Source organism: Poecilia mexicana, unplaced genomic scaffold, assembly GCF_051168715.1.
Source record: "Poecilia mexicana isolate PSO_F unplaced genomic scaffold, ASM5116871v1 scaffold_15, whole genome shotgun sequence".
Taxonomy (NCBI): Eukaryota; Metazoa; Chordata; class Actinopteri; order Cyprinodontiformes; family Poeciliidae; genus Poecilia; species Poecilia mexicana.
The window spans coordinates 18,951,176-18,976,021 of NW_028263384.1; the positions used below are offsets into that span (position 1 = coordinate 18,951,176).

At 37.0% G+C, this 24,846-nt stretch overlaps 1 protein-coding gene across 2 annotated transcripts in view; it reads right to left on the reverse strand.

Annotated features, from left to right (window-relative positions):
• The window catches only part of khdrbs2 (KH domain containing, RNA binding, signal transduction associated 2), an 83,909-nt gene that overhangs the window by 38,471 nt on the left and 20,592 nt on the right, over nucleotides 1-24,846 (reverse strand). For both annotated transcript variants that reach the window (XM_088013230.1, XM_088013229.1), the window contains exons 2-3: nucleotides 20,307-20,434; nucleotides 3,063-3,179 (exon numbers count right to left, since the gene is read on the reverse strand). In XM_088013230.1, the coding sequence (XP_087869356.1) occupies nucleotides 3,063-3,179; nucleotides 20,307-20,434 (245 nt within the window). The remainder of the gene's footprint in view (nucleotides 1-3,062; nucleotides 3,180-20,306; nucleotides 20,435-24,846) is intronic.

The window sequence follows — 24,846 nt, forward strand, 5'->3', positions numbered from 1 at the left end:
CAATGGAGCTGTTTTAATATTTCAATGCCCTAGTGTACCACCTGTCCTTGAATGCAGCATGCTTAACTGCTGGGGAAAATCCTCTCATCAACTAGGATTCCTCCAACTTGCATTTTGTACCATGTACAGAATTTGGGATGACTGGATGCTACAGACAGCCATTTGGACATCAGATGAATTTTCGCCAGTACGAATGAGGTTTCCATTCAGCTTGACGTTATTTCAGGTAAGTCAGGGCAAAGTCACTCTTCAAGAGCCAGTATCCCTGCATGTTTCAGTGCTTCAGTGTTGCTGATCCAGGGAAAGAACTAAAACATGCAGAATACCGGTCCTTGAGGATTGACTTTGAACACTCCTGATGCAAATTATTCAGTCAGATCGAGAGCAAGCTACATACCTCACTGCGGTTTAATAAAAACGCGGTCAATGACTGCTTTATTTCTCTACTCCAGCTGGATGAGAAACTTTAATGGTCCCAAACGAGAGTTTACCAGGAGCTCTCTCTGTCTAGAACAATGTTTCTCAATCCTGGTCCTCAGCGCCCCCCTGCTAGATGTGCCTCTATTGCAGAACATCTGATTCAAATGATTGCATGACCTTCAAGTACTGCAGAAGCCTGTTAATCACCCAGAGATGCAATTCAGGTGTGTGGCAGAAGGGAAATACCTAAAACATGCAGGACAGGGGGGCGGTAAGGACCAGGGTTGAGAAACACTGGTCTAGAACGTAGCATCACACGTTTACTTGAGCACATCAACATTGTACATCAGTTAAGGTTTAAAACAGCGCTATATTCATTTGTGATATGTGCAAACCAAACTGACAGCACTGTATTGGCTACTTTTGGTACTAATACGTGTGCCATTACATACCCTTCACACTCACTATGATAGTTAAACTTATTTAGTCTCTTTCTGACTGCATGCACTGTCGTGTCAGCAGCAGCAAGAGACAATTGCAGGGTCCATGATGACATTTTATTGTCTGATGAAACTTATCTGTGGTCTTTACATCTTGTGGTCTGCTTCAGGGTGAACTTTTTTGAATAGCTAGACGTGGGCATATTAGATGATCTTTTGAATGTTCTCCACTTGTAGGTCTTGTTTGGTTGACTAGAATAACTTATTCTAAGGGCTTTTGCGACTTCTATGACATTTTGTGATCTTTTTTTCTGACAACTTTGGACAGCATTTTGGATCCGACCATTGTGTTCACTCTGACTTTGACAGACAGGTGTGCACACCAAGCGAAATACCGAGGTATAAACAGGGCAAAAGCCTTAAAAATGCTCAACAAAAGGCATATAACATAATGATGTGCACATTATGTTACATGCCTTTTTGTAATTTCCGATATTTCAAGTGTGAATATATCGATGAATTTCAAAGTTTATCTCTTTACCAGAAATTGCATTTAAATTTAAAAGAATGATTACCACAATTTGTGTAAATCCAGTCTACACTCCTTCCTAAGCTCTGTTTCTGATCCATATTAACTCTGTTCTAACCCACAGCTTTGACTTCAGCAAAAAGTCTACTGTTAGATTTTAAAACTTTTTTGCTGCCTCCTGCATGCATGAACACTGGAACTGGACAGGCAGCTGCACTTAGCAGTGACATGAAATGTATTATTATAGAGCACAAAACTCCATTAAGCTGTGGGTAGCCACAAGTCCATCTGATAATCCAGGCAAAAACACCCTTTCACATTATCAAATAGTCTTCATGGTTCTGTGAAACTATCAATTACAGGCACTTTAAAGTTTTTCTCACCCTGTCTTTTCCTTGTAATGAAACGGAGAGGTCCAGTTTCAGTGAAGACATGGGAAGGCTGCATGTCTTTTGTCACGTCAAGATGTCTGAATCAAAGGCTACAGTAATAATAGCACTGTAACTCAATAGGAACACTCTGAGACCTGTTACAAGCATGAATATAAGCCCCAGAAAGCAGTCTGTCCTCACGTCTGGTTGGGGACCATAAGTCAACGAGATAAATGGCTCTGTCAGGGCTTTCGATTTCTAATTGACAAAAGCTATGAAACAACATGAAAGGGAAAATAATTTTTCCAGTTTAGTTCTGTAAAGTATATATATTTTACTCACCCATGCGATATTTTAAGAGAGTCACTACAATGTACATGAACAGTGCAATATAAACTGCTGTAAAATAGTATTTGGGTCCCTTATAGATTTCTTTTCTTGTTTTTTTTTTCTTTTTGGGCACACTTTAAAGTTTCAAATCGTCATATTATATTATCATGGATGCAAAATTGTTATACAAAATACTGTAAGCTATCCAAACCAACCTGGCTCTACAGGAAGACATATATGCCCCATTTTTAAATCATGAATTATATGTAATTAAGCCCATTTATGGTGAATTTTCAAAAGACATACCCAGGCCTAATTTCCGTCTGATCTGAAGAATCAGGAAATTTCTTAAATATTACCTGTCTTGACAACATGAAGTAAGTGAAAAGATCTTAGAAGGTGAGCTCCAGGATTTCCCCCAGTGTATATCATCTAGGTTTATAACTGACACATTGAGCTGGGTAGATGGTGCAGCACCAACTGTGCCATCCCCACCCCTGTGCATGTAGTGTGAAAAATGTAGTCTGAAGCAAATGTGAAGTCTTCTGAACTTGATAAAGTGCTACACAATTACAGGCCATTTACTCTTTAAGGTCAAGTTTAGAGATTCAACACTAAGACAATAATCCAAAGCGTACCAGCCGGTCCATATCTGAATGCCTAAAGCAAAAGGAAAACTAAACACAAAATCAGTGGCGCCCAGTCAAAGTCTGAACTGAAGTATGATCAAATACTATGGCATAATCTTAAACAAGATGCTCAGTTTAGCAATGTGCAAGATTCTAGCAATGTGCGAAATAAAAACATTATTTTGTATTTTCTTTGGTTATTTGGTAGTACATTTAAATTATTTCTAATCCTAAATTTATGTTCATAGTTAAATATTCCGTAGTTAGTGCTAGGGTTTCTGTAAATAATCCTTCTATGACTGCCAAATAACCACATTTCAGCACAAATCAATATGTGTCTTACTTTTTCTTTATCCCTCATGGATCCTTTGCCAAGGATGGACATCTTCACTCCTGTCTCCTCTTGTAATCTTTTCATAGAATTCCCTCGCGGTCCAAGCAGCTTCCCTACAAAGTTAAACTGAGACAGGAGAGAGAGAAAAAAAGTGAAAATCAAGCAGCTTATTGGTGCTTCTAACATATGAGAAGAGGACAGATGTTAAAAAAAAAACTGAGATAACTGAAGACAAATGCCACAGAGTGAGTCTCTCTCCGTAAGTGTTCAGTGTAAAAGGAATTTGATCTTTTTGGAGAAAAGGTTAACCATAAAAGACATTTGCTGGCCATTAGTCATCCTGTTTCAATAAAATTTCACATTCCATTCGCTGCGAGAGAAAAAGGCTGTAATGTATGTAGCCTGTAATAAATCAATATCATTTTGGTCTTTGTGCCGTGCATTAAAGGTGAATGTGATTCTCATCTGCGGTCCAGGATGACATATGTGTCTATCCCTCGCCTGCACTGTGCCCTCGCTAGTGATGTATCATATCTGTATTCACCATCAATGTTGGACTGTAGAAGTAAAAAAAAATGGGAGCATGGACTCAAACCAATAACGTTCCTGAAACAGTTCCAGAGGTCAGCGCTGAGATAAAGTCAGAAATAATGAGTTCCCATCCCATTGGGAAATTAAGTAATACTATCCAGATGACAAACCATCAGATTCAAGCCTCCAGGCCCTGACTATCATTTGCCCTTTTATTTTGCACTAGCTCATGTTCATATAAAACTATTGCAAACATATTCATACCACTTTATTTATTTTCTTTTATTTTTTTTTTACCATTTTAACTTATTGCAACCACAAATGTATTCTACTGGTAAATAAAGTATTAGACCAACACAAAGTAGTACATAAATAAGAGGGGAAAGGAAAAGATGAATAGTTTTCAAATTATTTCACAAAGAAATATCTGAAAAGTTCTGTCTATTTATATTTAATTACCAATTACTTTGATATCCAAAAATAAAATCTAGGGCTGCCAATAAGAGTCCCACTGTGGATGATTGTTCTTTGAAGGCCTTAAATGTTTGTAAGAGAGCATAAGTGAACAAAATACATCATGAAGCTCAATGAACACAATTGATAGGTCAGGGATAAAGTTAAGGAGAAATTTAAATATAACTTTAAAAAACTATGCCAGTGTTTAAACAACACAGAATTGATCAGATTGTCTCCTTCAAAAGAAAAGAGCTTGGCAAAATTCAGACCTTAGAGACTATTAACTCTGGAGGAGCTGAAGTGATCCACAACTCAGGTGGAAGAATCTATCAACACAACCATCAGTCATACGTTCCACACACTTGTAGTTGGAAAGACCAAAGTCACACAGAAGTCTCATTTGCAGTTTGTCACAAGCCAGAGGAAACAACAAACATGTTAAAGAAGGTGCTTTGGTCAGATAAGACCAAAACATGTAAATCACTATATGTGGCAGGAAATGTTTTCAAGGTTTTCAAGAGTATGTTGCCATTTGGCAAGTTGCAATTGTTCTGTCATGTCAACTGGTATTGGCGATGTTACATGGTGTATGGAGACATGGAGAAAGAAATACAATTCTACTGATTTTAACAGAGGAACCAGCTTATTAGACATGTGATTTAAAGTTCACTTATGTTAGAACGTGTTTGGAAAGAAGTGTTTTCATCTCCTCTTTAGTGCATAATCAAACCTCAAAAGTAACTCAAAACAACCCAGGACATAACAGAAACTCATTAAGAATATAAAATTTGCTACGAACAGATGGTTCCAGACCAATCTGTCTCAGGGTGAGACGTTTCAGGAAAAATTTAGAAAAATGTGACAACGCAGAAATGCACCACGATAGAGGCATATTCCAAAAAGAAAACTATAATGTAAATATTTTTTCTTCACAATTATGTACACCTTAGTGATGATCTAAGAATTGTCCATTTAACAAAATGTCACAAAATGTAAAAATGTTGAGGGCACCTGAATAATTTTGCAAGACTGTCAGTCTGAGTGCTAGGATTAGCTGTGATTAATTTAAAAGTAAATTCATAAAACAACCTCAAACTTGCAGATTTAGATAAACTTAAGGACCAGAGGAAACAAAGTTAAAGAAACTAAAATGTCTTATAATGGGTAATCAATGTTTTTGACTTTCAAAATTAAGTTGCCTCTTTCAGGATCTTAAAAGTTCAACTTCAGATCTGAACAGGTGGTCAGTTGCCCACTACATCTCACTCTGGCTAACCCTTAAATGATATTAACCTTCGCAGAATGCATCATCTCCTGCTGTGACTGAGCAGCTAATAACTTACTGCCAGCTGTGTGTGGCTGCTGCAAGTCAACTCCGATAACTGCACACTCAGCTTCTTTCGTGAACATCATTAACATCTCAGATGAGTGAAGCAACCACAATCGGGAAGCGCCAAGGGACGCGGGGATAAAACCAATAAAACTAAAAAAAAAAAGAAGAAGAAAGGGATAAAAATAAGAAAGGAGGAATTCTTGCTGTCCTTGCCTGTCCTCTGATCTCAGTGATTAAAGCACCTTTGTGGATGTCTTCCTTCATTGGAGCTGCTGTGACAGGACTATCCTGTGGCTGGCAGGGAGCAGAAGAGCAGATGGTCGCTGCGGTTACATCAGGAACAAGCTCACTGGGCGGTAGAAGAAGAGTGGCCTGTTTTCATTAAGCTAATGAATGTCTAGAGTCTCTCTGCTGCTCCATGGTGAGCAATTTGAGCTCCAGAAAGGGTACGTTCGGTGTTAAATGAGGTTTGAAATGATGCTATGTACCCCCTACAGTCTCAGCAATGATAACTCTGCAGATATTAGAAGGAAGGGTGTTGTGAATGCGGCAATTATGCACAAAAGACTCTTTAAACAATGAACAAATATTGCATTACAAAGTGGGCACACTGTTCTGCTTAATGTGTTTAACAGAATACATTCTGCGGGGGAAAAAAAATTACTGAGAGCCTAGACAGATCAGTTTAATATATTTAAATGTCTAAGCTTTAAAGGCTAATTTTAGATGCAGTTCTATGTGGACAGGGCATAAAACAGTAGCTGGAGGTTGAGTCACATTGCACTAATGTGTATCCACAAAGTTGACACTCGAGCTGAGCAAAGCACATTTCACCAGGAGCTCAATGCCTGAGGCGTTTCTATTTTTTTTATGGTTATATTTTTGAACAAGATCACATTGACTTCATAGAAGATCCACATTGGCCTTAACATATACAAGTAGACAAAATAAAGGCAAATTAAGCAGTTCTAGCTAGGTGCAATGTGCAGAGCGCGAGGGAACAAGAAGCAAAAAATAAAATATTGAAATAAGCAAATGGTACTCCATGTTAGCCTGAAAATGTCTTCCTTAATACATTCATTCTTGTCTTGAGCAATAATATATTCATGGATGCGGAAATCCATTTATCCAGCCACTCAATTTTTGATTTTTTATCCACTAAATAAACTGAGATTAGCTTACAAAAGAAATATTTTTTTGTAAGCTAAAAAATAAATCTTCCAAGCTGTTAGAAGGGCAACTGCAAACCTTTACAATTTTGGTGCAGCCTTTTGTAAAGTTTCAAGAAAATAGGAATGTCCAGTTCAGGACGAGGAGTCTGTGTAGCAGAGATGAACACGTTTTCATGTGAAATGTGCACATGAAGACGGAATTTTGTTGGAAAACAACTTCCCTATGCAAGTCAATCATTCACAGAAAACACTAAAGATAGTCAAGCCTTTTCTTGTGAGTTAAAATATTTTTTGACCTAATTCAATCTGTATGTTTGTGTTGCAAGTCTCAATACGTTCACATGTAAGTTGATTGGGAGCTTTACGCTGCATGTCCATATGTTATTTTCAGTTCACACAAGTGACCTCAGCTAACCCTACCTCTAACCCTAAGCCCTGCAGGTGAGGGACACTGAATGTTTTCTTGTTTTCAGCAGTTTGCATGGTTGTCATGCAGAGCTGCTGCAGTTTAGATTAGTGCTGCCTGACTGATTTGTGCATGTGTTAGAGCGCCATCCAGCCAATCGGGGTGCAGTGGGTGATTAAAACATGGCAGCTACTAAAAATATATATATATTTTTTCTACTGTTCATTCCAGGCTTTTGTGATGGTGTAACTGCAAAGTAATAGAGTGATTAACTGGAGAAAACAATATTTATTACTTATATTTTTTTTACCTAACTTACCACTTATGCTTTTGTTCTAGCAGGGGTGGATGGGCTATAGTTGGACTTTTTTCCCTTATTTGCTAGAATGTCCAAAAACGCTCTTATTTAACTTTTTTTTTCAGTGTTCAGCAAAAATCATCAGTTAGGAGATGAGTATAAAAACCCAAAAACTAACACGAATATTTCCGTTCATCAAATGAAATACAAAGAATCAATGTGTTTGTAACAGGTTTGTTCCAGATTGTGCATGCAACTTATTTTGTTTTTGTTGTCTGTAGAATAGCGCTTTAATTTTTTTAATTTTTTCAGTTCTTTTGTCAGTTTTTCAAGTGACTGTGTTTTTCAGAAAATACACAATTTGGGTTTTGAATTGCCACACGTGAGCACTTTTATTTAAAATGATAAAAAATTGCTGAAATAACATGGGTGGATTGTGAGATGTCTTCTTCCGAGTAACAAGAAGGAACAGGAGTCTGCATAACAGCTTCCACAAACTAACCAATGCCGGGCCTCCAGAGAAGAGTGCTGGTCAATGAGAGGAATGACCTGAGTATTGGTAGCTAGACACAATGACATGCACAGTTAAGTATTTGTTGTTACAATGAGCACTACACCTTTGTATGCGTTAGTCAGAATAAAACATTTTACATATGAATGTGTAAGAATTAATGTAAAAGTTTTTGTCATGTGTATATACATATATAAAATGCTTTTACAAAAAAAGACAAGGTTGAAATAGTGCAAATATTCATGGTATTGATCTAGGCACTCTGTTAACTGTTCATCAAACTGACAGCCTGGGGAAGGAAACTGTCTCTGTGGCAACTGGTTTTTGCAAATAATGCTCTGTGGCATTGACCCGAAGGTAAAAGTCCAAACTGTTTGCGTCCATGACGTGTGTGGGGTCTGCAGAGATATTACCTGCCCTTTTTAATTCTGAGTTCAGACCTGTACAAGTCCTGGATGGAGGGAAAGTTAGCTCTAATGATCCTCTCAGTAGACCTAAATGGATGAGCAAAACCACATAGTGAGTCTGTAAAACTTTCCTGAAAGTTCTCTGTTTAAGCTAGTGATTTGAATTCAATTCAAATCATGGTGATTTCCTTTTGACCAACGAACTTTCTATGTGGATAATTAAGTTTGTTGACAACAACAGTAGATAATAATTTCAAAACCCGGGAGAGAAGCCTGCTGTGTTACTTCCATTATTTTGATTCTTCCATGGCCAAATTTTTCATGCTCCAAACTCGGCAGGAAAACAAAATGGTCAATAAAAATCATCAATCACTCATCAAGGGTATCTTGATGAATGACTGAAAAATATCTCAAATTAAAATAGAAAATAAATCAAAGCAGCCTCAAGGTGACTTCATGTGCCAAATTAGCATATTTCCATGCTTCAGTATAAGGTCAGTTCCATAAAAAGCAAAAAAAATATTGACAAAGCACTGTGGCAACACAAATTGAACAACAGAACAACATTTAATCTCTCGGGCTCGAAAATGTACTGCCCTTTTATGCTGTGCACTGGGGCCAGTCACATCCTGAGGCACTCACTGCCAGGTTAGTGAGCTGTGGTATTGGGGAAATCCAACTCTTATGTGATAGGAGGATTAACGCCTCAGGCAGAAGTTTGTGCTTTAATGACAGCTGCGGAGGACTTGATGGAAGGTGTGTCAGAGGAGTATTTCGCTAGAGCTCCACAGACATTAAAGAAAGTTGACGAATCACCATTTGGGTCCTCTGTAAGGGGGACAAGATTTGCTGTGGTGGAGGCCGAGAAAATGATTCGAATCAGAATCGCCAGATATGTTTTCTGCCTCTACTGTGAGCCGAGAAACAAAAAATAAAAATAAAAAGCTTCGTTTTGAATAGAAATGAAGTCTCAAGGGACCTATTTCAGCATTACCTTCTAATCACCCAAAGTGACCTATATTGTTGGCTTATATGTTGAAATATTTGTAGAGTTAAAACATTCTACTCTGTGGCCTTGCTTCAGCTTCACTCAACATGTGAAATCAGCCCCAGATGCTGAAGTGACACTAAGCTTCAAAAGCTGTTTGGCACTGAAAACTAAAAAAAAACAACAAAAAAACTGTATTTTCCTGCTAGAGCTGCAGTTTTCCTGTTAGAACATCTCCTACTTTCGACAACGTAGGAAAGACAGAAATTTACAAATAGAGCTGCAAAGATCTTTGTTCCGTCATTGAGGCTGAACTATATTATAAGTAAGAAATAGGAAATTCAATATGGATGAGAAATATTCTAAAATACGATATTAAAGATGTTCTTCTCTTTTTGAGAATGACATTAAAAAATAAAACACAAACAAAAGGAGAAAATCCCAAACTGCGTCGCAGAGTCTGAAATCTATGTCAGGTGTAGGCCTTGGGGGAAGAGAAACGTCATCCAACTGGCCAAATATATTATTGGCACAAAGAAAGAGAGAATGCAATGCAATATTTTAATCTACTAAAAATGTTGCTTTTCAGCTGTCTTTTGCAAATTTTAAATTTTACACAAACCCTATAATTCAATATGTTGTATTGCTCTAATATACCTCCTATTCTTTTTATTGAAAAAAGGCCCATTCTTTGGTCAAAAAGACTGCAGTTTTCTCAACAATTGCTAATATTTTACCATGTGATGCTACATGAAAGGATACATTATGTTTGGTGGTAACTGTGACCCGACGAGTTATTTTTTTTACATTTTAGGCCAACAGAGCATCTAATATCTTATCTGTCTTCAAATATTTTTGCAAAGTAACAGCCTCTATCAAATGACACTTCTGCTTGTCTAGTCTTTTTTACCCAATTGCTAATGTTTGCCCGTAATATATATAATGCAACAGTTCACAGCATTGTGTTAAAAGAAAAAAAAAAATGTGCTGAACACATAGAGTGAGAAGTTTGGCCTCGTTCTGTGAATAGGCAGGGTCCACTGTACAAACACGAAACCCGTTTGGAAGACAAAGATTTTGCTGTTTCATATATTGCGGCAGTTGTTTGTGTAAACCTAAAGCAGTTTATGGAACCTGAACTTTTTTGGCAACTAAAATGTGATGACTAATGTTTTTAAGAACCCAACTCTTAAAAAGCCCACACCATGATTCCCCCTCTGCCAAACCTTACATTTTCCACTATAGCTGTTCCTTTTTTCCTGGGAACAGCTATACCCAGACTTATCATTTACTGAGCTCCTTAAAATCCTGAATTCTATAATTTGGCAAAATAGTGTGTCCTACATCATGTCAATATGCATAATTAGAATTTAAAGACACCATGTTGATTTTCTAGATTGTTACACATCAATATTTACCAGCTACTTTCTTTAGTGATCATTAGCCACATGTTAAAAAAAATAATAAACTATTTAAATTTCTGTAACAAACATAATATCCTAACAACCCCGGTCAGAATGTGTTTTTTTTTCTGTAAACTAAGACAGCAATGTAGCAGAGAAGGTCGCGGACTTTAATCTTTATTACATCTCATGAATAGCATTGTGCCAGAGAAAGCCATCACACCAACAGTTAACCCGTGGTACCATAAAGCGGAACTGAGATGCTGTCATACAAGTGCTTAATTTTAATTCACACTCTGCAAACCTTTCACTGTATTCATTACTTATCTAAGCAAAACACCTTTGCGCATGATAGGCCTTTGCTTGGGACACCGACATCCCACAGCGGCCAAAAATGAAATTAGTATGGCGGAGCCTCGGTTGCAGGGGAATTATTTAAGGGTCACAATAACCCAAGGCCGATAAGCCTAAAATTGTATCACAAACACACATAAAATCTTGTTCTATAAATGCAGACTACATACACAAAAATTACAAAGTAATATATGTACTAGCCATTGAAAATTAAATTGAATACATCTAATAGGAAACATATTTCCACCGACCTGCGCACAAGCAAAATAGAAAAAAAAACATCTGACAATACCAGCCATTTTAAAGCCACCCCATGTTCCAAGGTTACGAAATGCAAATCAAGCTGTCTAGTTAATGAGCCAAAAATAAATTCATGTAAAGTAAAAATGACAAAGTTTATCTTAATCTTCCCTTTTCTACTGAATAAATTGTATAATTCTGTCTCTTGTCCATGTCAAAATAAGGCAAGAGCATTTATGAATTATATATTGCCATTTCCTGATAACATTACATTTTATCACATAACTAACAAGATAAAGTAAAAAAGTGTCGATTAGTTCACTGGATGGATGCCTCAAGGCCAAAATTACAATTTCACTTGCTGCAAAACAACAGAAGGCTTCATTTTAGATTTTTTCTGCAGATGGTGAACAAAGCGTCCAAATTGTCCGCTCTGAATGATGTAAGGCACTGGGGTGAATCTGTAACAGTACACATTGTCCAAATTCCACTGAAGGACATTATTTTAATAGCTGTGCAACAATGAGCTAAAAAAAATGATAAGCACTTACAGGTGACAGAAGCTTTGTTTATAATTTTACAGCAGTTACACATGCAAATTGCTTTTATCACTTAGATGGTACACAAACAATTGATGTTGGCAGAGCATTGTATGTTCACAAATTTAAAATTTTACAACAGCAGCAATCAGGGCCGCAACATGACGCAAGTTTGAACATCCCTGAAACAACAGGGTTTCTGGGGTCGTGACTAGCCAGTAGTGGTGAGTTTGAACAGTGCAAATGGGGGTTAGAAAAGGGCTAAACCAGGAGAAAATGTTGAGGTTTAGGGATGTGCTGGGATAATCCTCATCTCCTGCTGCTTGCCTGCTGATAACACATGAAGCGGCTGAGGCCTCATGGAGCCCCTGACTCTGAAATCAGAGCTGTTCTGGCTGCATGCCATGTGGGACATTCGTTAGTGAGAGAGCACAAAGTTTTGCTCCGTCAGGACAATTTATCTGTAAAAGCTATAGAGAAAAATGTAGCAAAGAATGATTGATGAACTAACACCTGAAATATTTCAACAGATTAAAACTACTGTAGCTAAAAAGCACATGGCCACATGGGTATGTTTTTAAGCACAACTGTAATGTAAGAATACTGCAAAGATTCTGCAGTGAAAAAAGATATCTAACATTGTAAAGTCAAGCTTTAATGATTCTATTCTAATGGTTTAATTAAGCAGTAAGCACTTAAATAAACTACAATATAACTATGGAGAGTTGATGTGCCTCAAATTTAAAGTTTTGCAAAATACATCTACCAGGAGGAGTAGCACTTTTTTCACTAAAACCAGTGCTAGTGCTTAGTCTCCGTTCCTATCAATCACACATCCCAGAAGATTTGCACTTGACTCACCGAGCCGTTACAACAAGCGGAAAAATGCTCGAAGATGTTAAATAAAAGCTAAAAGCAAGAGAAGTTACACCAATGAGCCAGGACTGGAAGTAATTTCAATTGGTTTCACTTCGGGCGCTGGTCTCTAATTAGAGTAAATGAGTTGGGTTGGACTGGACTCGTACACAATGTCTGTGGGTTCAGAGAAAAGAACAGCTTTCCTGAGCTGGGGGGCAGGTTCATGGGAAAACAGCAGCCAATTAAAACATTTGAGCATAATTTTTTTCAAATTTCAACGTTTAATCCCATTTTTGATTGATCAAATTTAAAATATTTAAAAATATACAAAAATGAAAAAAGTGTAGACACCAGCATTACGGCAAGAATGAAATGTCGCATTAGTGTCAGAATAAAAAGCTGACTGTCTCTTATCCTGCAGTTTATTTAAAAGTCACACGTCACCGAGTTTAAGTAGGTCAATCCACCGCTTACAGCGGCTCTCAGAGCTGATTATTTCCCCCTAAACTCATAAACACCATTGACTGCTCAGTTCTTTAACACTGTTGATCTTTTTATATCTCCCGCTGGTATTTATAGGTCTTGCCCTAAACATTGTCTTTAAGTCCCGTTTTCAACAGTTGGTGTATATCAGAAATCAGCTGATTAAGAATTATTAAACAAAGGTAGTGATAGCAGTGCATCTATTTGCAAGGATACTGTGATAAGTAATATTATGTGTGTGGTTAAATTGTCACTATGCACTACAATTCTTTGCAAAAGAACAGAATAAATCAATAAATAAATTAGAGGTTTGTATCGACATGAGTCTGACTTTTACTGAATGAGCTAAGTGCTGCCTTTTTCACCAGCCCTGATTAAGAACCTCTTTGGTGAAAAGTCATATTTTATGGCTCCATGCAGAAAGTAAGGAAGTTCTTAAAAAAAATGTCAGTGTGAACCGAAAGACATCCATCAAAACCTAAAGTGGACTAATGTATATTTTCCTGCTTTCATCACAGAAAAATACATTTTCGGATGCCATAACTTACAGAAAAAAATATATTAAAAAACAAACAAGTAAGAAGATTTTTCTCTGTCTCATTGATCACTTCACTACTGTATTTGAGGTTGTAGTGAGGACAACAATGACTATTTAATGCTAAGAAAAGGACGCGGCAAATGTAATATTCAGAAATGCAGCACATAATCCTCATATGTATCTAAGTGCATTCATGATTTGCTAAAAAATAAAAAGAATGCATTTATCAAAGCATAAGACAATTAAACAAGATCCTGGGCTTGAGTCTGACTTCAAACTTATTTCAGGTTATTCCCAAACTACCGTAGGTCTGACAGCTGTCTGCAGTGGTACGACACCGGTGACAGTAAAATTTACACCCATTTTATGCATAACACATTTATATACAGTACATCTCATGGAAGATTAATGTGACATAAATTTGTCACACTCAGGTCACATACTGTCAGCACAGTACTTGAGAAACAAAAGCAATGCGGATGGTTTTTGTAAAAGCACACGATATGTTACTCGCCGATGCGCTTCGGTCTACTACAAAACGCTTTAAATGTCAAGTCTAAATATTTTATAGGCCTGGTGTAGCCTAAGTTCCCATGTTGTCAGTAAAGTGAAATGCATTCATTCATCCCAAGAGGACAATGTTATGTGATTTTCTTTATTGCTACTTCAAATCTTTTCTGGTGTATATGATAATCCAAGCTTTGCCAGTTAAATATTACATTTTCCATATTTTAGCTTTCAAACAATGAGCACTTATTAGAGCGTTTATGTGAACACATACTTTTCTAGTTTTTCTATGTTATTCTAGCTGGATTATATTGTTAGTCCAACAATGTTGCTGTCAGTTCTATATTAAAGAGGCAGTATTATATGAAACCAACTTTTTGAGCTTTTCTTCATGTTAAAATGTTTTCCCCTCATCAAAAGCAAACCTGGACTGTCACTTTGTTTCTATCAGGCATGTTTAATCACTTTTGGTGTTTATTTTTCAACTCCCCTGTTGACACAGCTCATTATTTCAAATGTAGCTGAGCATGGTCCTGACTTTTAGTCACTAACATTTTTGGAATTTACACCATTAGTAATTAATGATATAATACCATCAATGCCCTTGTAATGCAGTAATTATAAAACAGCTACACAAACAAAACCACACACTTCTTTTTTCTCAGCACAAGGCGTGACCGTGAAGCAAAAGGTGAAGATTAATAACAGCTGCCTTCTTTATCACGCCAGTGCTTCTTCTGCTCCGATGTGTCGACAGTGGAAACAACTTGCAGCGTGTATCTGTCTTCGTGCCACGTACGGGCACAGACAAATACATGCAAATTTTTCTTCGCTGTTCAATTTGTCACATTGATCTTCCATGACTGGCTTCTGCAAATCTGAAGTCAGGCATAGGACTTCTCTCAAGTGACAATTTAATTATCTTGCATTTAATTACTCTGCAGCGAGATGGCTGCTGTAAGCTTGAATGAGCTCAGTTATATGACTGGTTGAACAAATGGTTTGCTTTTTTAAGTTTTGTTCTGCCTCCAGAGACAGACAGTCAATATAAGTATCATTTATTAGCAGCCGTGAAAAAAAATTGACATACAAATAAGTTCCACACCAAGTAAGAGAAAGAAAGTTGCTTAGTGTCGTCCTGGTCTGGTGTCTCATCCAAAGAGGCCTCTGCTCTAAAATCTGTGAGTCAGACATTGGTAAATGATAATTTCTGTGCAAAAATGTATGTAAATATTTTGCATATCAGCAAGAATTTTATGTCCCAAGCACAACATCTCTTTCTTTTCTGCTGTATTCTATTCTTTGTGGTGGATGCTTTTCAAGGAGCTGCTTTATGTGGTTAATTATCATTAACTGAAAGTGCAGTGTTACCAAGATGTTTAAGACAGTGACACTGCAGTCGCAGGAAGTGCTGACTGTGCAATTAGGTCACAGAAACTGTTGGACAACTGCTCTGTCCCTCCAGACTGCAGCTTTAATCTGGAGAGACAAAAGAGTTTCAGTTCAATACATAGAAGCACAATTTTAAGTCAGTGTTCCCTGTTTTGTGTGCGTGTGTGATTTTTTATTAAAAGACACATGTCATATGCCTGAGTAGTTCTTGTTTGCATGCAAGCTCCAAGGATTTCCCTTGATTAAAAAAAATGAAAATGTGGTTCTTAGATTTAAATTTCAATTTATACTGGCAAATGCATGCATATGCACAGAGCAAAAATTGTAAGTGTTCTCAAGTATTAACTCACTATTGGTAAACAACCTATGTTGGCAGTAAACATTCACAGTTCTGCGCAGTTTGTAAAAGAGAGTAGACTAACATTTAAACAATACATAGCGCAGAAACAAAAAGACAAAAAGTCAATACAGATTACTTTTTTCGAGATCTTCATCAGCTTAGTAGTATTAAGGGTTCCTGAACAAGCCTTAATTACTGTCACAGCAGTGAGTTGTGGATGAAACAGCTAACTGATTCCATTGGATGTCCTCTGGGTTCTCTGAATGAATGTATATGTGTGGGAGAAAATATAAAGCTGCACCATTGTTTTTATTTTTTTGTTTCCGTAAGATCGCCTTCATAATGTTAATTTGGTGTAAAAGACACACATTTTATTGTCGTGATCCGTGTTTCTGTGTGTTTAGTTGAGTTTTTCTGTGTGATTCTGTTTCCATGTGAGTCTCTGTCCTGTCCTCCCCGTTGATTGTCTCCCAGGTGTGTCTCATCCCCTTGATTACCCCATGTGTATTTAGTCTCACCTGTTATCTGTGTTCTCCGTCGGGTCCTTGTCAAATGTCTAAGTTTGTGGTTTGCTGCCACGCCTGTTTGTCCTGCCACACTCTCCAGTGGAACTGCATTAGTCCTGGATTGTGTTAGCTCGCATGTTAGTCCGTTTATCTGTTGCTACCGGTATTAGCTGTTGCTAACTCTGCCGTGCTGCCAGTTCTGGACTGTCGAGTTATCTTTATTAAAACCATTACTTCATCTACATCCTGGGTCCCAGCGTCTTCTCCTCACCTTACCGCCACCCATCATGACATTTATGCTATTACTAACATTTTCAAAAGATGATGATTCATTTTGATGAGGATTGTATTAAAATGGATTCATGTAACTTTTATTAAATATATGTATATATATATATATATATAAGTTGCATACTGCAGCTTTAAAGCATGAAAAAGCAATGGAGCAGCTTCATAGATTTTGTTGGCTCTAAGCTAGACTCATATCCTTCACGAAATAAATCATTATGATTAAAGAATATGGGAAAAGAAAGTAATTTAATTACTGAAAAACACCAAAAGTAAACCTTGTTTTAGAATTGATATCACCCAAGAAGGTGTCTTCTATTGAAGAAAAATTGAGGACACCTTATGTACGTAATGCTAGTTTAACCCCCTTTGCTTAAAATAACTTCAGATGATAGTAACGAAAATGTTTCTTTGTGTCCATCTACCATTTAGAGGACTAAGGGAAAGCTTGCCTCACTTCTCACTTTCATCTTTGTTTGAGGGGTTTCTTGCATGAACTGTCATTTTCAAGTCACCCCAAGCAGACCTTGTTCTTACACAAGAACAAGGTCTGGGGGGCTTCCCTTGTCCCAGGATTCTCCTTTTGTTTGTTCAGTAAGTCCTTGGAGTATTTGCTGGTATGTTTTTGATCACTTTCATGTTGCAGAATCCAGAAAAACCATGGTAAATCCAGAAAAACTGGTTGAATTAACGGCGGATTCTCTAATGGTGAGGTGGTCAGGTCCTGATGCCGCAAAGCAGTTCCAAAGTCAGTCGCAACTCCGTGCTTCACAGCTGGTGTTGGTTTATAGTCTTTGAATGTTGCAGTTGGTATTTTCCAAACATCAACCTTCTGCCAAGTTGAGAAACACATTGTGTATTTTTGTCAGGCTGCTAGTAAGCAAAGTCCCTTGGGATGTTTTACAAGAGAGTCTTCTCTTTTACAGAAGTGGGATTTTGCAAAGTACTATAGTTTCATCTACACTAAGTTCAAAACTGAGCTTACAACTGAAATCAAGCAACGAGAACAAAACATATCAGTGATAAAACATATTTATTAAGGTTCTCGGTTCGATTCCCGGCCCTGGTCTTTCTGCATCGAGTTTGCATGTTCTCCCTGTGCATGTGTGGGTTTTCTCCGGGTTCTCTGGTTTCCTCCCGCAGTTCAAAAAACATGATTGTCAGGTCAATTGGTTTCTCTAAATTGTGTGTGTGTGCATGGTTGTGTGTCTCTGTTGCCCTGCGACAGACTGGCAACCTGTCCAGGGTGTACCCCGCCTCTCGCCCGGAGCGTTAGCTGGAGATAGGCACCAGCACCCCTCCAGACCCCACTAAGGGACAAGGGTGTACAGAAAATGGATGGATGGAAAAATGGATTTGATTTTATGAGCTGTTTTACTGGAGCTCCTAACAATGAATAACATTAACAAAGCAGAGAACAGCTATAATGATTTTTAAGTGGGAACTGAGCTCAAACATGGGTTCATGTCAAGCTGTGATGCTGTTATTCAGCATCACAGACACTTTATTCAGACAGAATAAAGTGATGATGCAGCAAGTTTCTTCTAAGAAAACTACCGATACTCATTGATCAGATGCAGTATACTGTGCGTCTTCTCTGAAATTAACTTACATATAATGTGTTCAAAATGATAGACATTAATAGACGTTATTTTGAACATCTTATTTTATATTACGATATTTTTGAGCTGAGTGCATTTATTTTGTATATCACTTGATTTATTGGTAAATGGTCTGTACTTTCATAGTGCTTTATCAACTGAGTTATTCACTGGAAAACATGAGCATGGCTTCGCAGAAACGTGTTGTCAATTCAGTCTCAAAAGTTTATAAATCACATTTCAGCAACAATTTTTCTGTTCAAGGTCCAGTTCTGCTAAATGGAATAAGAACTTGCAGAGACCTTTTCAAAACTAACATAATGTCTTTTTTTTCTGCAGCAAATTAATGCATTTCATTCATAAACCAGCCACTGGTAATTAAGCTAAATGTATTTGCAGATTCAAATAATTACCCTTTGCAACTTAACCAGGGAACTTATTTAAATCAGTCTAAGTGAAAGAAAAGGTCCACACAGCTTACAATTTTAATGAAGCTGAAATAGATTTGCAAATTTAAACAATCACACAAAGGGGCACAATCAGTTATCAACTCCAAATAAGCTAAATAAACACAGAAGTTCACACAAGGGGAATATAATCAAGAAAACAAAATAATGTTTGTAGAACAAATAATGTTTTTGGTCCTAAATTACTATTATGTTTTTATTAAAGAAAACAATTTAGTGCTATTTTGCATTGATGGTGCAAAAAATGATCAAATGGTGGTCACGCATGTTCTATTTTAAATAGTTAAGTTTCTTTCCCTGTAAATTATGTATACTTTTATTTCTATAATCCACTGATGATTTTTGCAAATAAAAAACAACTGCTGTTAATCTTGATATAGACATGTTAAAAATGTCAGCTTTCTAATTGTGAGTGTTTTTGTTTAAAAAAAATATAAAATACTATTAACTGGTATAGCTGTGCAATCTTGACTGCTCCCTTTCACACAAAAAAGTGAAGGCATTTAATCATTCTTTATGTATTCTAAAATATTAAGTGGAATGATGCTGGTATTTTTTATAATGCGTTTTGCAGACAATATTAATGTTATGTACTTTTAGATTTTGAGGTTTATAAACCTCTTTGTAAAAGAAAACAGGATGTAATACTTTTTCGTTAGGCCTATTTATGCAATTATATGCATGCTAAATATTTTTGATATTTTCCTTAATAGAGAGAGAGATTGCTTCGTAACAACAGACTTTAAAAAAACTATATTATTTAGTTCTAGCAAAGAAATTAGAATAGATTAAAATCTCTGTTTTAAAAATCAGACTCAAAATCTCCATTAAATCTTGAATAGTTAAGAGGGAAACTGCACAGTAACATCAAAACTCTTCATCTTTTTGTTCATACACTTTCTAGTGCTTTCAGTCTAACATATTACACAGAGGAACTAATATTAATAATTAACTGACTATAATTAAAATGTTCAGACTTTTTTTTTTTCCTTTCATATTGATGACTGTAATGACTGATAACAGTAATTACCAACAGTGCAGCATAACACAAAGATGTAACTAACGATACTGCCCGGAATGGAAGAGCTAAAAATGAATACATTAGAAACGAATAACTTAAAGCGTGAAATATATTCATACCCTGTGCATGAATCTGTGATTAGAAATTGTGCTTTCTGTGATTACAGTGAAAGGGAATCTTTTCACTTTTGCTCAACCAGCAGCTCCATGATGCTAAACTGCCTGCTGGAGAAGTCTCATTAGGCTACATTTCAGACTTTGCCAGTACCGACATTGCATAACTCAGAATCCTGAGCACTGTGTCACAGTGATTTATGACCACTGTTCTTCACTGTACCCTTGGGTGCTTTAGTCTACTGAAAACTTTGGGTTTTGATGACTACATCAAAATAAACAGACACCATCCGGGAGCTCTCCGTAAGGCAGTTTCAAGCCCAGGGAGATTTTTAAATTTTAGTGCTTGTGGACAGGTGCAGCCAAACAAGGAGGCCCAGACCAAAAGTCTCCATTCAGCAATGAACCACTGGAATCACAGACGATACAACACACAAACAAGCATACAGTATTGGCATTACAGCTTAAATAGCCAAGTAATTCGAAGCTGTAGTTTCTTACCTTTGGATACTGTTGGACAGGGATAAGAACTCTTTCAGAGAGCTTGATGTTTTTATTGCTGATGATATCAAGGTATTTCTTTGTGTCCGCATCTTTTTTCAGCTCATCGCCTTCATATTTCCCAATCTCTGCAGAAACATTAAACACAATGGAAAAAAGAAAATTGAAAAAGATTAGAAAGGATTACATATTATCAAATTAACATATGCACTGTTTATTTAAGAAATTTTGTGAGGAATGTCACATAAGGCAGAATCTCTTTTGCGTCATGGGCCTAAAATTAATTTCTCAAACCAAACAAATTGCATAAATTATGTTTGAAGTCATGTTTTTGCTTAGTAAGTTGAAAATCTTTCCTAAGACACTTTTTTATTCAAGTGAAATTAATGTAATCGTGGACAAATGTTCTTTTATAATTAAGTTAGAAAGTATATTTACACAGATATCTTATAATAATATTTAAATTGAATAGATTGTCTTGAATAAATGTTTCTTAATCACCTCTGAATTAATTCATTTAAAGAATTTATCACCACTTATTAATTTAGAAACATGCAGATATTGTACTCCTGCTGCAGTTTTTTGCTTGGGGCTGAGGTGAGGAGAACTGCGATTTGATGCAAAAATAGATGCAAATTGCTCCCATCTCCCAAACCTGGTGGTTGTGTTTGCACCTACATGCATTTAGTGCATTGTAAATCCAGCGCATAAATAAATCAAACAGTCTGTGGAGGATACATGAAGGAGATTTCACCGCTCTGGGGATTCCCTCCATTGTCTTTCCAGCTGGTAAAACTGCTCTAAAACTGAAACCACTGTTTTTCATGTAGCTGGTGACTGTCCTCTGAAACAGAATGTACAAATGTTCCATTCTGTTTTGAAGCGGACCTCAAAAAGGATCAGAGGAGATCAGTAATCCCTTCTGAGTTCCAACACTTACAAAAAATCACGTCGTCTATCACACTTCTGTGGCTCTCACTGTGTAAACTTCACAAATAATTTTAAAACACACAGTGAAATTCTTCATCCTTTGATGGTCAGTTGAATCCGTAACTCACAGGTGTAAAGATTTGATTTGCAGCTTCAAACTCTGGAGTCATTTAACACAATATATTTTAAGTATCCTTAAAAAATTGCATTAAAGCATCTCAGACCATATAAAAATGCCCGAAAAAGCCTGTGAAATAAAGCAGGATACAAATCCTGCAAACTTACTAGTACTGTAGGTCATTTTGGCCACAGGTATACTTAAAACAAACCTTAACACCTTAAAAACTAATATTCTTATTGATAGGAAGGGAGGATGCAGGCTGGTGAAACTCAAACATTTTATTTAAAAGATAAAAATTGAAAGTCCAGGGGTAAATTAAAAATAACATTGCCTTGGATCCAACTTGTCTGGCAGGGATATTTATGCAGGAAAACTGATTGCCGAACAATGTTTCCCATGTTCCTTATTGATGTGGTTGATTAGAAACTGATTGCAGCTGTGAGGGAAGGCAATTAACTGAAGTGTAACCGAGGAACTGGACAAAATGGCTGTTGGAAAACAAATAATCTAAATGTACCAACATACCGCAAAACCCAAACACCCAGAATTGTGGCAGTATTCATGTGTGGGTTTGTGCTGAAGTCAATAATGACTACGGTATTTATTTAAAAACTGAAATTATTGATTTCATTTTTTAACTGTGTAATAAAAAACAGTCATGTATAATTTAATGTAAATACATTTATTAGATGGGAGAAACTATTGAATAAGAAATTATTATTTTTCAAATATTTGACAACACCAACATTGTTGACTCACAATAAATATAACTCCCTTTGTTTTGCCAAATGAACAGCACTTGGTCCTTTAGATTTCACATAAATAAAGCAAACATAGACAGGTTTTGGTAAAATTAATATTGCAAAATCTCTACATTGTTATATGAAAGATTTTATCTGCCCCAACTCTGCTGACTACGATTTAGGGCTGTTGTCAATTATTATTTTAGTAATCAAGTAATCTTTCGATTATTCTGAGGGTTAATTGAGTAATAAAAAAATATTGCTAAGTAAAAAATTGATAAAGTGAAATACTGATGAATACTGCCACGATAGCAGTATTAATACCTTAAATGAACATCAGTCCAATTTTTCATATTTGTCTCCAACAATTACTTTTCTGTAGTTTAGAAACTGTCTATCTGCCTGCATGCAAACACCCGCCACGCAGCAGGCAGCAGCTCCAGGAAGAGAAAGGCCGTTGTATTCCATATAAACCCGGACATAATCATCAATCAATAAAATCCCCCCCGACCGAACTTGGATATTATGCTGCTAGCTGCAAGCATTTGTCAACAACTCATAGACAGAAGTGATAGCGTTGTGCAACACAAATAATCAACTGGGTGCAACAAGGTGCGCTAAACAGTAAAACATAATTTAACAAAGCTTTGAGGCAGATAATTTGCCTCAAGAAATTTTAATAATCGAGGTACTCGAATCATTCGAGGAATCGTTACAGCTCTACTGTGATTTCAAGCATGCTTAACTGAACTCACCTGCTCCCAGTCATCTTCACCTCCCATATTTATTTATTCACTATGTTCCCTTCCCTCCATTCCATTTTGTTTCCACTACCAAGCATTCCAGGCATGTTTTTTTTTTTTAGATTTTTGCCTCTAGTGTGTTGATCCCTTGTGCTCTTTTGACTCTGCCTCTGCCCACTGATTTGGATACTTCTGCCTTTTTGACTGACATCTTCGGTACTGACCGTGACTTATATATATATATATATATATATAAAAAAAACAACAAAACAAACAAACAAAAAATCTTTGACTTCAAATTTTGTCTGAGTTGTTCATTTGAGTGCAGCTTGCCTAATTGTTTCACAGTCTTTACATGAAAACAGGCCGACAACATCACATGACTCCTCAATACTACAGGTGCTGGTCATAAAATTAGAATATTGTGATAAAGTTCATTATTTTCCATAATGTCATGATAAAGATTAAATTGTCATATATTTTAGATTCATTGCACACCAACTGAAATATTTCAGGTCTTTTATTGTTTTAATTTTGATGATTTTGGCAAACAGCTCATGAAAACCCAAAATCCCTGTCTCAAAAAATTAGAATATTATGAAAAGGTTCTCTGAACGAGCAATAAAAATAATAATCTGAATCAACAAAGTAACTCTAAACACCTGAAAAAGATTCCTGAGGCCTTTAAAAACTCCCAGCCTGGTTCATTACTCAAAACCGCAGTCATGGGTCAGACTGCTGACCTGACTGCTGTCCAGAAGGCCATCACTGACATCCTCAAGCAAGAGGGTGAGAAACAGAAAGAAATTTCTGAACGAATCGGCTGTTTGCAGAGTGTTATATCAAGGCACCTCAGTGGGAAGTCAGTAGGAAGGAAAAAGTGTGCCAGAAAACGCTGCACAACGAGAAGAGGTGACCGGACCCTGAGGAAGATTGTGGAGAAGGGCCGATTCCAGACCAAATTAAATTTTCATCTCCATAAAACTTTTCAGCAGATGGAAGCATGAAGTGCTCCAAAATCTTCTGATAGCTGCTGCATTGATCCTGCCCTTGATAAAACCCAGTGGACCAACACCAGCAGCTGACATGGCACCCAGACCATCACTGACTGTGGGTACTTGACACTGGACTTCTGGCATTTTGGCATTTCCTTCTCCCCAGTCTTCCTCCAGAGTCTGGCACTTTGATTTCCGAATGACATGCAAAGTTTGCTTTCATCCGAAAAAAGTACTTTGGACCACTGAACAACAGTGGTCCAAAGTGCTGCTTCTCTGTAGCCCAGGTCAGGCGCTTCTGCCGCTGTTTCTGGTTCAAAAGTGGCTTGACCTTTGACCTGGGGAATGCGGCACCTGTAGCCCATTTCCTGCACACGCCTGTGCACGGTGGCTCTGGATGTTTCTACTCCAGACTCAGTCCACTGCTTCCCCCAAGGTCTGGAATCGGCCCTTCTCCACAATCTTCCTCAGGGTCCGGTCACCTCTTCTCGTTGTGCAGCGTTTTCTGCCACACTTTTTCCTTCCTACTGACTTCCCACTGAGGTGCCTTGATATAACACTCTGCAAACAGCCGATTCGTTCAGAAATTTCTTTCTGTTTCTCACCCTCTTGCTTGAGGATGTCAGTGATGGCCTTCTGGACAGCAGTCAGGTCAGCAGTCTGACCCATGATTGCGGTTTTGAGTAATGAACCAGGCTGGGAGTTTTTAAAGGCCTCAGGAATCTTTTTCAGGTGTTTAGAGTTACTTTGTTGATTCAGATGATTATTTTTATTGCTCGTTCAGAGAACCTTTTCATAATATTCTAATTTTTTGAGACAGGGATTTTGGGTTTTCATGAGCTGTTTGCCAAAATCATCAAAATTAAAACAATAAAAGACCTGAAATATTTCAGTTGGCGTGCAATGAATCTAAAATATATGACAATTTAATTTTTATCATGACATTATGGAAAATAATGAACTTTATCACAATATTCTAATTTTATGACCAGCACCTGTACATTTCAT